At 34.9% G+C, this 13,088-nt stretch overlaps 1 protein-coding gene across 1 annotated transcript in view; it reads right to left on the reverse strand.

Moving 5' to 3' along the window:
• Nucleotides 1–12,608, reverse strand: part of CACNA2D1 (calcium channel, voltage-dependent, alpha 2/delta subunit 1) — a 45,990-nt gene extending 33,382 nt beyond the window's left edge. The window contains exons 1-5 of the mRNA XM_009696336.1: nt 12,600–12,608; nt 6,832–6,910; nt 4,731–4,780; nt 3,023–3,112; nt 1–67 (exon numbers count right to left, since the gene is read on the reverse strand). The exon at nt 1–67 is cut by the window's left edge and continues 1 nt beyond it. Coding sequence (XP_009694638.1) covers nt 1–67; nt 3,023–3,112; nt 4,731–4,780; nt 6,832–6,910; nt 12,600–12,608 — 295 coding nt within the window. The remainder of the gene's footprint in view (nt 68–3,022; nt 3,113–4,730; nt 4,781–6,831; nt 6,911–12,599) is intronic.
• Nucleotides 12,609–13,088: the final 480 nt, after the last annotated feature.

Raw genomic sequence — 13,088 nt, forward strand, 5'->3', positions numbered from 1 at the left:
TTTTCTCATTTTGTTCCTTTGTTAGATTGAAGACAGGTAGAGTTCCTGTAATCACAAGGCCCAGCTCCTACAAAATAACCACATACAGAGGGGAGAAAAAGACTTTTTAGTTAAATAACAAATATTGATCTATAATATATTAGCACAACCCAGGGATTACTGTAGCCGAACACTAGATTAGAGTACAGACTTTTAGTTTGTAGAAAAAAGAAAAAAAAATAATACTACTTCATTGATTTTATGCACAGAAAGTTAAAATTACATTTTTTTGTGTCCATGTGTTAGCAGGAATACTAAATTACTTTTAAAAAATAGATGGTATGCAACAACTTAGGATATAATAGTTTAAAAACCTCTAAATGTTATGAAAACTCGTTTAAAGCTACAGTAACCATTATACTAAAACCTTCAGATAGTATGGGCAAAAAAAAAAAAAAAAAAGGAAAAAGAAAAAAAGGCGAAAGCCAAATAAAACTTAAAGATAGTGAAGAGGTAGGCAACAAACACATACAGGCAAAATCAACAGAAAAATCTGACAGGTAATACAAATACTTTTCATTATCATTGCTACTTTTCAATGGCTTGCATTAATTTCCATCACCAGTTCTGAAAAACCACATAGTCTCTTCTGGTACTGAGGCAGGCAATCTGCACTTATTTGGGAAGACATAAGAAAACTGGTTTGCCTTTACTAACAGTCACAACTCATACTTAAACTAGGATCCAGAAAATCATATGTTTAGATAGGTAGAAAAGTTTTCCATTCCAAATTGTCCACAGGGAGATTTCTATCTTTTTTTATGCTAATGTTTGGGTTTTTTTTCACATTTCTTTCCCCTCATTGGTGCTTACTCCTTCCATGTATTTTACTGAGGAACCATATCACTTTTCTCCCTTTGCTTCATTACAAAAAAATAAGCTAAAATACTTTATTGATCCTCTCTGATGAAATCCATTCTCCATTTGCCCAGTCTAGTAGCGCCCTTTTGAATTTTAAATCATTCTTCATGAACTTAAGTTTGTGTATCAAATAAAAGGCAATGAAATCAGAGTTAGTAACATTACAAGCAAGGTGAAGAGAAGAACTGGACTTTTTAGGAGAATAAGAAAAACAAGAAATGGAGGTCAATCAGAAGAAAAGAGAGGAGGATATTTTTTAGCAGTATTGAAGAGATACACAATGAAACAGGAGGGGTACGTACAGGAGACAACACCCTCCTCCCCCCCAAAAATGTACAGTTAGAGAGGACAATAATTGTGAATAAATTATGACTAACTAGTAAACCTAAAATTATCTGAAAATTCTGGGATTATCTTGTAGAAAGTGAGGCCAGGGCAACACTGCAACAGAACCTGAAGGAACAGGGCAAGAAAAGAGGTGTGAATTGCCATAGATACATCAAATTATTAAAGATAGTCTTGAAAGACAGCCTCAAATGAAAGTACCTCTTTAGGATTTCCTAACCTAAACTTAAGCTCAATTCAAATGTGGCTTCACGTAGGACACTTTGCATCATTTTAGCCTTAGCCCCAGAACTGCTGCTGGACAGTAAGAGAAAAAGGATAGAAAAAAGTCCAGTGAGGCACAAGCAGGACAATCATAAGCCCTACAGGAGGGAATTCCTTTAGGGAATTTAACGTAAAGAACCAGTGTGACAAGTTAGCCCCAGTCCCTCCTAAAATCAAGAATCAGGAAAAGGCTCCAGAGTGAATTAGATACACCTGTGCCTTCATGGCGTCATCCGTGATGAGAAAGTTCACAAATTCCAGCCTTTACCTCAACAGTTTTGCTTGGGTTGTTCTACTTTTTATAAATACATATGTACGCACACACACAAATATATATATAAAAAATTATATGTACACAAACACACATATATAACACATGAATGGACAAAAGTTTGAAGGAAAGACGGAATGAACCCACTGAAAATATAAAGTAACACAAGAGAAGTCTGCAGGTATCACTCGTTTTACTTCATTAAACAGATCCCTTTCTATCCCCAGTTACAAATTTAGCTTTGACTTTACAACAGGATATGTACAGAACATATGAACTTTCGTCATAACATCCTTTATGTTTCCAGTAAGTACCTCAACAGTAACCAAGAAAACATGGTTAATGAACTTCTGGCCATTGAAATTCCAAAGAAAAACTAGTTCCTCTGTGGCACGCTCAGTTCTATGATGTGTTGATAAAAATTTTACAGTAATGCTGACTGATGGAAAGAAGTGGATTTTGACATGACATTAGATGACCATGTGAACTTGGATAAATACATGATTCCAGATGACCATTTCACAGTAATTTTTGCCTAGTTAGAGTTACTCAGAAGAAGGTTATCTAGAGCAACAGATTAGATTGCTGCTAATAATACTTTGCATTTCGTAGTTTCCTGAATATGTTTGTTTTACAAGACCAAAGTGATAAATTCAGCAGTAAGGAAAGCATTTCATGTATCTTTTTGTTTATTTCCCCATTATATACAATGTCCAATTAAAGAAATCATTACCTTGAGCAAGCAATTATAACAACCATGATAGTTTAAAGATCCAAGTTCAAAATCTGAACAAATACCCAGTAACATTGACAGGTTTCATTCTGCCTGGAATACTTTTGGAGTAAAAAAAAAAAAAAAAAAAGTAAGAACTCCTCCCTAGCAACACAACAGATGACCTCTACTGCAGTACAGGTACAACACTTGAAAATTATTTGCTTCTTTTTTCTTTTGTTTAATTTCAGAACACAATGACCTACACTTTAACACCTGTGTGTGGGATAAATTGCTTTTCTCTGTTAAAGTTCAGGACATTTAGGAGGATACTAGGTGCAAGTAATGACCAGCATGTTAGAACTTCTTGTTCAGGAAATTGCTCTATTGAAGTATACAGGTGCTGGAAATGCAAGAATATTATGTTTGGAACTGTAGGAAACTGAGTCCTCAAGACTGTGGAAAATGGACCTCTATAGTTACTGATTTGCTAAGATTTTTACTTTACTAGAAATAAATACAGATCATACCAGAGCATCCAGATAGACATTTGTCCATTGGACTTGTTTGGCTTTCTCTCCAGCTAAAACCATAGGTCTTCCCAAAACATCCAGATATTCCTGCCAAAAAGTGTAATAAACTAATCAGAAGGCAGTTTTTAGATCAAAGTCCAGAAACAGCATAAAAAATAAACAATAATGAAATAAAAAAAAAAAATCAGGAAAAAAAAAGTAGTAAAAATTAACCACTAATATAGGACTAGCATTTAATTACTTCTTTAAAATTATACTACCCAACAATTCAGGCTTCAGTTTGCAGTATTTCCTGCCTTGGCAATTCCTGTACTTCAGTCTTAGTCACATGGACCTTACACATCCATAACCACTGCCCTCTTTCCACAAAGTGAGAATTACAACTATTTTTGTTTCAAAGTGAATTGCTAATGACATAACGAAATCACAAGCAAATCACAGAACCTTCAACCCAGAAGACAGAGGGAGTGATGGAGTGACTGGTGTGACGGTTGGGTATGTTAAGCTCCTACAGCAACAACTTGCATAACTTCTATTGAAACAAAAAATTCACAGTTATAAAACCTTACAGTCCCTGCCTCCCTTCAGTTCAGGAGTACAGCTAAAACTGGGGATCTTATGAGATGTCAGACTTCTGGTCTGGTTTGGCAGTGGATGCCATCAAACTTGTTTCAGTCTTCAAACTTTTCTATTTGTCTGATCACATTAGAGGTATTTCTTGCCAGACACTATCTGGAAGAGTTTAACAGAATCAAAAGACTCTTATTCAAGCCAAAAAAAAGGACTCTTATTTTCTGCCAAAAAATGTCATGCCTGGCCTTGGAAGGACAAAGAACTGCTATGGTATTTCTCTACTTTTCTGGACATGTGAATACATGGACTTTCAGACAACTCAAAAGAATATCTGTTCATCTACACTGTCAGTTTGGATCACATCATTTAATGCCAGGGTCCTGCACCCTTAATTATCTACATGCATGTCTGCTAAAATGTTCCTGCATCCTTTTTTAAGGAAAAAAGCTGTATCTCTCCCAGATTGCTTGGATCGATCCAGGAACCTCTTCTGTAAGCAGGATTGTACCAGGTCACTGTTTCTGCCCAGTTGAGTTCAGGTACCCTAGCAGGGCTATGCCCTCACGCACATCCACAGCCTTCTCCATGTGATACAAACCCTTAGAATCATGCTGTAAGTATGGCAAGAGGCAGACAATGAATGTCTAGACACATTATAAAAATTTACAGGTTTTATAGAACCTTATAAAAAATTGCTGCCGTGTCTCAGGATCAAAGAGGGACCATATAATGCCAGGAGGAAAACTGAGCCCAAAACAGTCCTTGTGCAGAGGTCTGCAGGATACAGATCACTTCAAACACTATGCTGTGTGCACATAGTCAGCCTGCTTTAGAGGATGCTAGCGTGACTAGTATGCATGCAAGCTGCTGTGGGCCAGCTGGCCAAGGAAACAGGGATCACATTTTAAACTCGTTCAATGCAATTACTAAAAAGAAAAAAAAAAATTAGAATACTTCAACAGAATAATCCCTCATATATAGAAGAAAGTCTTGATTTTTTTCTCTGTTCTTAATGTAGTATATCTTAAAATTGAATTGATTCAAACAGAGGTGAAATGCAACAGATTTAAGAACAGGAATTACTCCACTTCTTTGTGTTATAACTGCATCTGGATTTGGCCAACATACTTACCTGGGTGTTTATTCTTATGGCTCCAATGGATGGAATTTCATAATAATAACCTAAAATTTGGAACAGAAATAATGCCATCTTACTATAATGCATTGCTAGTCTCTTAATCTTGAGGAATTTCATTTAGCTTTTAATTTCTAATTTAATTTTTACAGAAATTATCACGTATGAATGGAATACCTTTTTAGTAGATGCCGCCAGAACGCATGGCCACATATGATGGGTCACCACGCGATATGGGGCAAACTAGTTACTCTTAAGCAGTGAGAGTATAAAATATATTTATTTTGTCTGTTGTTTAAAGCTGAGATGATGTACTGAATTTGTACTCCTGAATTCCCAGTTATTCTGATGTGTGAGTATATTTAATGGTCATTTTAATCTGCTGTGACAGTAACATAATTATATGCTGAACTCATTACAGGAATGCAAGTATAGCTACAGTCTGCCACAATAGTGAAGTTCATAGTATAAAACTATAAGGCAGTCTGTGGAAAGGATGAAAAAATCTAACAAGTATTTCTTCTAACTAGACATCACAAATGTCTCTATTCAGCATTGATTCTATCACTTCTTTGTTTGAATTAAAAATATTGCCCACATGCACCAGTACGACTGAAGACAGGCACTGAGATCCAGTGTCAGACCAAGTAAGTTGTAAGTCAAATTGGAAGGAAGGTAGGGAGAACTGGAGAGGTAAGATTACTGAGGTTAGTTATTTACTTTGCCATAAGCCATTCATGACTTGATAATGAATTAAAACCTTTAATTAAGGAAAAATTAAACAAAAATTCGTTTCTTTGGATGTGCAAACAAATAATCACATCAATTTTGGACACAGATTATGATCATTTTGCCTTGATAATAAGATCACATAGGTGGTTATGCTTTAAGCCAGCTGGTTCTCATTTGTTTTAAAACAATGGAGTTCACATGCACACAGTTATTTTGAGATACAAAGATGTTAGTCAAAAAAATCCCTGTTAAAAAAAACCCAAACATTGATTTTCAGTAATTATCTGACAATACAATCTCTTCTTCTTGAAGTTGCAGTATCTTCTGCATAACTTGCTAGCATACTGAAGGATTTATGAGGTTATGATACATATGCTATTCGTGCAGGCTATGGACGTTTCTATGTAGTTTTTTTCTGTATCTGTATCTTTCTCTTATCTTTGGTTTATGTTATTCTGAGAATCATATCTTGATCTCCTTTCCTGGCAGTCTTAATTTTCCAGACCCTTTGTAATTTATCCCACCTCTCACGTCTTGCTTCTCACTGATTTGTACAATACTTTCACAATTTCAGTCAGGCCTGGAAATTGCTCCCTTTAAAATATTGAACAATATTGTCTGATAATTTCTCTATTTTCTATTTATCTGTATTTATCTCTTATCTCTTGTTCTGTAATTATATTGTAAGGTATTTGAGACACCTGTCTCTCATACACTTTTTAAATGTTTCTGACCACATTTTTCATGTAGAAATTTTAGGAGAAAGCATTTTAGTTCCTTACTTTCACTTTTTTACTTTTTTTTTTCCTACATAAAGAAATCCGGATAAAAATAGAAAATGTAAGATGCTCTTAGAAGCTAACAAATCACAGCAAGAGTAATTTTGATATTTTCATCAAAAAAAGAGGAAAAGAATGCAAATCATCTGGTCCCTTGTAAGTTTTGGAGAAAACCAGCAAGAAATCCAAACAAACAAACAAAAAATTCTTTTGTCCAGACCCCTTAATACAACACAGCTTTGCTTAATTTCTTATCTGTCATCAGTTCCATCTTTTCATAGATGGCTATTACAACAAGAATTGTCAAAACTAAAACATAATATCTTCTTACTATAAAAAATATTGTGATATTTTTCTTACAATACATAGTTTTAAATAAAGTAATCAGAAATAAATATGCAAGCTTATTCTTTTTTATATATATTCATATACACATTATTTCATCAAATAAGTTTTTGGAACTTTTATTAAAAAAATACAATAAAGCTAAAAATCAGGCTGAAAAAAAATCTGTAATTTTTAGAGAATAATAAAGATATTACCTATCCAAAACTCTAGCAAAGAATAGTCGTAAAGAAAAACAATACCTTTATTTTCACAGGCCATCCACTGTATGGGTCCTTTGTCATAATTATGTTGACCAACAGAAAATGTGAACACACGTACCTATGCAAATTAAAAACCAATGCGTATAACTTATGTTATTAATTAGCTGTGACTCTCAAGTTAATGATACTTGGATTTTTCATACATTTGAACAGAAAAATAAAGCCATGAATTTTCCATTTTTTATCACCATAATAGATATACTGTTGTTATGGTATTTTATGTATTCCTATTATTTGGTCCATGAAGTAGAACTCAAGAAGAATGTTCTTTCATACATCTTTCATACTTTAAAGCTTTTACATTGGTTACCATCCACAATCTATTTATCTTTTTTTTCCTAGAGTAGTAATTATAACTCTTCAGATTTTGTTAAATTAGTCAACATAATCTCCTATTAATATTAGATACTTACCAATGAATTAAAATGAACATATGCATAGCAGTAGAATTCAAAGTAATGCAAATCAAGATTTTTTAGGATATAAAATAATTTCAGGAAAAAAAATATGAAATTTTCAGATACTACCAAAAACAAATTCTCATTTTGCTCAGACTTTTAGTCTTTTTCATGTAAAGCTACTAAAACAGTTCAACCAAGTTCCACGGATGGGTTAAGCTTCTGGTATTTCACTTTATATTGATAGCTTGATATTCATTAAAGCTATGTGTTTTATAAGCATAATTCTATTCTGTTTAATCAATGCAACTCCAATCTATCTCAGCAACTGAGGGGAGTCACGGCTTCAGAAGAATACACCAAATTCTATCCAAGTTTTGGACTGAAACTAGGTTTTCAGCTGAAATTATTTTCCATGCAAATTGTCTGATTTGAATGAGAAAAATTAATAACAAAAGCCGGTATTGCTGTATAAATATTAAAAATCCTATAAGACACATAGAAAAACCACAAATATTACGTTACAACTTCTGGTTGAATATTTTCCTCCAAAGCTGAGCATTTCTGTAAATGGTGAGAAAAATATTTTCTCAACAGTTTGAATAAGCTGTTCACTATTATCATGTCCTTCTGAAAGAATGTCCAAGGACCAGACTGCCTTTCCTTTTCAGGCATCTCTTTCTTTATTGACCTTTAACTTTACCATTTTGCTTTACAAATCACAGATCACAACAGGAAATCAGAATATGAATTTCTTTCTGTAGAACTGATGCCTATGTTTAAAACATAATACAATTAATTTGCATGCAGTCTATGACTGAGTAATAAGGTAATGTTTTCTTTAAATAATATTCACACTACAAAATTGCAGAGACTCCTTGTAAACTACTGATCATTGCTAAGTTTTTACATGATTATTTACACAAATTTTCATCACACCATTTAGCATGTGCCATTATTACCTAAACCTTCATTTGTCAAATAAGCAAAAAAATCGTGTGACATAGTCAAAGCTTATGTATTAACCAAGGGAATAGCTCCAAATCATCAATCAGCAGCTAGCAAATGGTGAAACTCTATTAGTGTTGACCTCTATATGCAAGGAGGGCGAACAAAGCTTTGTGCTAGATATAATTTTAATTAACAATATGTTTTGATTTGCTTTACCCACACAAGCCCTTTGTTTCTGCAGTTAAAAGCAGAATTAAAGCAGCTACTCTGCTGCACTGAATGCTGATTCAGGTACTTGGGGTTTTTTTATATACAGACAAAATTTGAAGTTTTTCAATAAAACTAATAAGCCTAGCCCATACAGGGTCATTTCTCAGTAATGAGTCAAGCTAAATACACTTCTAGTTACACAGGCAGGTATGAGAATGACTGCACATGTGTGATGGTAAAATTTTTTTCTCATAGTTCATATGGACAGACAGATGAAACATGCCTTCTGTGATCTTGAAAATATCAGTATTGATAGTGCAAACATAACTTGACCTGATATATCTACATCTCATTTATTTTTTTAATACTGTATCACATTGTAAATTCAAGATACAGTTGCCACACCCCCCCCCCCCGCGTTTTCTTTTTACTCTTTTTCAAGATACAGTTGCCCCCCCCCCCCCCCCAGCTTTCTTCTTGACCTCTTTTACAAAATGCCCACTATAACTCTTCTAATGGATCTTTCTGTTTCTATTTAATTACCATCTATTTTTTCCAAGCTGAATATCTCAGCTCACAAGGTCCCCAATTACTTTACTCCTGTCCTTTTTTTGGACTCATCACTGCTAACAGTTTAGTGTCCAGTAAACACTTGATTCAGAGTACATTCTTCTCAAAAATAATGGTGTAATAAGAAAAATCTGACTGAAGGCCACTAGTTAGATAGCTGAGTGACCTGATGTCTCTTTTGGATTAAAAGTAACTAATTAAGTTAAGACAGAATCATGTGGGTTCTCTTGTGTGTGTATAAAACACATGAGTCAATTAGACTGGACTGTCTAGCATTTGATCTCAAGTGTAAAAATGAAACACTGCATTGGATTCAAGTTGCGAAATGGTATGTAATTTAGGGAAAAGAAGCAGCATGTTAAATCTGCAACAAATCTATAAAGAATTTAGAATATAAATTATTGACAACAAGCAGAGGACAATATATCTGATTTACTGTTCCTTGGATAATTATCAGAGATAAAGAACTGCAATGAAAATTGGAGTTTTTAATTGTTACTTGGTATGGCAAGAGGGTGGAGCATTCAAAAGAGTTTTCTTTTTCCTATTGCCTCATCTGGAATTGAGTAGAATAACAGACCATCTGGAAAAATGAGTCAGCAAGTCAAATTAAACAAGCCAATTTTAGCAAAAAAACATGCTCTGTGCTAACATTTTCTGTGACAGGACCCAGAGTCAGCCAAAGGACTGAAGATGGGTCTGTCTATACCTCTTCCTTATAGTCATCTCTCCAAAGAAGACAAAAGGCTTTTAAACTAAAAAAAGACAGTTTTGATTACTTTTAACAGGGAATTTATGACTGAGAACACCTGGAGAAACTAGATCAGACACAATGGACATGAACACCTCTCCCTTTGCCTGTCCTTCCTTTTAATTTTGATTTCAACCAACTAAATGGATGTCTGAGTTGAAGTAAAATGCCAAGTGCTCTTTGATCCCAAGAATATGTCTTCCATCACCACCAAGGCCTTGTTATTTCTTCTCTGTGCTTCTCTGCGTCTCTTAGGTTCCGCATAAACTACAGGTTCTGGGTCCTTTTGCTATGACTCTTGCTCATCATCATCCACATGAGTGGATGGACACTTCTGTCCCCCAAACTGTTTCCCAGAGAATGGGCATCCTTGCCTCCATACAAGGGAGATCCATTTATTCTCTTCATAAACAAACATAACTTTCAAATCAATAAAAGCCGATGGAACTCTCAGAAAAACAAATAGGAGCTGTCACACTTTCTAATTTCCACTAGGGCTATTCAAAGCAAAGCACTTCTAGAAAACTTGTACGCTTAGAATGGAGAGGAACTAGAGACGGACACCAGCTTGCTCTGCCAGCACAGCCAGATAGCGTCTTGAAACTGTTCTGAAATATAAAAGTCCTAATTTTTACCACCAAGAGTCCAAGTCCAGCGCTGTGTCAGTTCTGCCAGGAATATATCATGTGCTGGTAGAGTAGCTAATTCTCTGTATTTTTCTCATTCTCAAACTAATCTTAGGGAGAAAACACAAAATCTTTTATTCTTTGTATTATTGATTTACAGTATACTGTAGAGCAATATACTTATTAACAAACAAAACAAGTGTAGAATTCATGTAAGGACAGTCAGATGGTGAGTGGCACAGGCTACTCAGAGTGGTTGTAAAGTCTGCCTCCTTTGAGCTTTTAAAGACCAGACTAGATAAAGCCCTGAGCAACCTGGCTTGATCTTATTCCTGGTATTGGCTAGAGATCTATGGAGGTCCCTTGCAACCTGACTCATCCTAGGATCCTATGAAGGACATCAAAGGAAAACAAGCAAAAATCCAACTCCTAATCTGAGGAAGTGGTAGAAAAAAAAAGAAAGCTACAGGAAGTAGAGGAAGAAGTACTGTATTGAAGAAAATACAATTGCTTAATTATATAACTAATTTCCCTTTTATTTTGTATTTCCTCTCTAGCAGAAAAAGCTCATAAAACCCAAGGTGAATAGAAGGATTCTGACTGTTACAGATATTAGGGGACAATGGCACTCAAGAGAGTTGTGATGAAGACAGAAATGAAGAGCTACCCATGAAAAGATGAAAAAAAATCCCTACAGATCTCAGTTGCTTTTTACCTATGTTATTTCTTCATTTTGCTATTGGAACAAGAGAAAGATTAAATTAGACTCTTCCTTTGGGTGTATCATGTTATGAGTATTACAGAAAATTAGCTAATTTTAATTCATTAACAAATGAGTGAAGTTAATTCAAAGTGATAACTAAGCACAAAATCACACGTACTGTTTAGACTACTGCCTGTATGTGTAGGCAATATGTGTAGGCCTACGAGAGTTTGAGAAACTGCAAACACTCTGCAAGCAGTTCAGAGTGGATGAAAATGCATATTTTTTGACAGATAAATTATTTGTCTTGAATTCTGTGCTGCTGCAATGAGAGAGCTCTCAATAACCATTTATGTGCATCTGTTAATTTCTCTGTTTGGGAGGAAATTAATTGACTTTTGGAGATACATATGTCTCTTGATCAGATATTAAGAGAGTTATATGATTAATTTACCTAACTACACGTAGGCAAGAAGAATCCCATAATTTTATGCCTATAATGTAAAAATAACAAGAGTGCATCTTTCTCTACCATTAAACAGAGTCAAACACTGATCTAATCAAATCATGCAACTTCAATATTCATGATTACAGCATGATTTCAGAATATTTTAATCTGGCTTTTATAACTGCAGGTAAAGATTCACAGATAATCTCTTTTACTATAGACCAAGAAGAGTTGTGATAAAGAGGAATAAATCATTCAGTAATTCCGGTATGATCCAGGAAATTATTTTTCCCACTAATGTATTTACAGATTATCATATATGATGAAAAATTTTTTGCAGTTTACATTTAATAGGTACACTTCTGAAATAAGAGGACAATATACCAAGCCTATTTTTCTGAATAAAATAATAAAACTGTTTTTCTATATTCCATTAAGCACACTGTCTCCTAAATCCCTTGTAAGTATAACCTTTAGGCCACTTAATCATTTTGCTACTTTTCTGCCGCAGGTCAGGCAAATGTTATGTGGTTTTCAAGCTGCCACAGTTAGAACTGAATGCATTTTTTTCCTTACTGTCTTTACATCTGTGGGCAAAAATTGAAGATGATTTTGGATTCTGCTGTGAACTAACTGAGACCAGAAGGCATTTATTTATGACCCATTCGACCCGAGAACAGAACTTCAGAGGACGATCTAAAACCCCTATATACCAATTTAGGAAACCACTTAGGAAGCACCAAATTCAGAGTTTCACCTAAATTCTGGTCCATAATCTGTCACACTGAACTGCTCAGTTCAGGACTTCCAGAGATGCTGTCTTGAACCATTTGGGTTGTATCTATAAAATTAAAGCAGCTTTTTTCTCCTAGGAAGCATAGGGAGAAGGGAGATAAAAGTTCTGTATTTAACAGCAGTAGTAAGATTCACAGTGATATGCTAGAGGAAAGTTTTAGGATCCCTTAGGCTCTCTTTCTGCAGTAAAAAAAAGGGACACAACTAATTTTCTTTCTCAGGCCATGAGTGCAAGTGGCACAGCATGGTTCATACCTCTCCAGCTAAATTATATTGCCATCCTCCCTCCCTGTACCCCCGCCATATCGGGTGATCTCATTATGAAATCTGGCTCATGCTGCCCCCTGAACTGAACTAGACATTGCTCAAAAAAGTTGATTTCCACCAGCCAAGAACCATACTGTTGGGTCTGGTAACAATTATACAGTATGGATAATTATGGACATTTCTCCAGCCTGCACCCTGGTCTTGGATCATTCATTAGTACAGATACAGCCGTCCGATTCATTCATATGAGTAAAGCTGGTTTTCTCATGACAGACAAAGCAAGGCTCACCCTTTTCCAAATGACTGTGACAGTGGTGCCTCTAATCTTTTAAATGCTCAATGCTCATACAGAAGAGATCTGAGTTTATGTTTCTCTATTTCAGCAAATTCATAACTTCCACTGCTTTGAATATCAGGCTCAAGAAAGTTCAGAAGTTGGAGATTTAGGCGTTCATATGTGTCTCTCAGACTGCCTACACATTTTGCCCTTAACAGCAACTGGATGACATAAGCAGCA

The sequence above is a fragment of the Cariama cristata genome, unplaced genomic scaffold, assembly GCF_000690535.1.
Source record: "Cariama cristata isolate BGI_N322 unplaced genomic scaffold, ASM69053v1 scaffold613, whole genome shotgun sequence".
Taxonomy (NCBI): domain Eukaryota; kingdom Metazoa; phylum Chordata; class Aves; order Cariamiformes; family Cariamidae; genus Cariama; species Cariama cristata.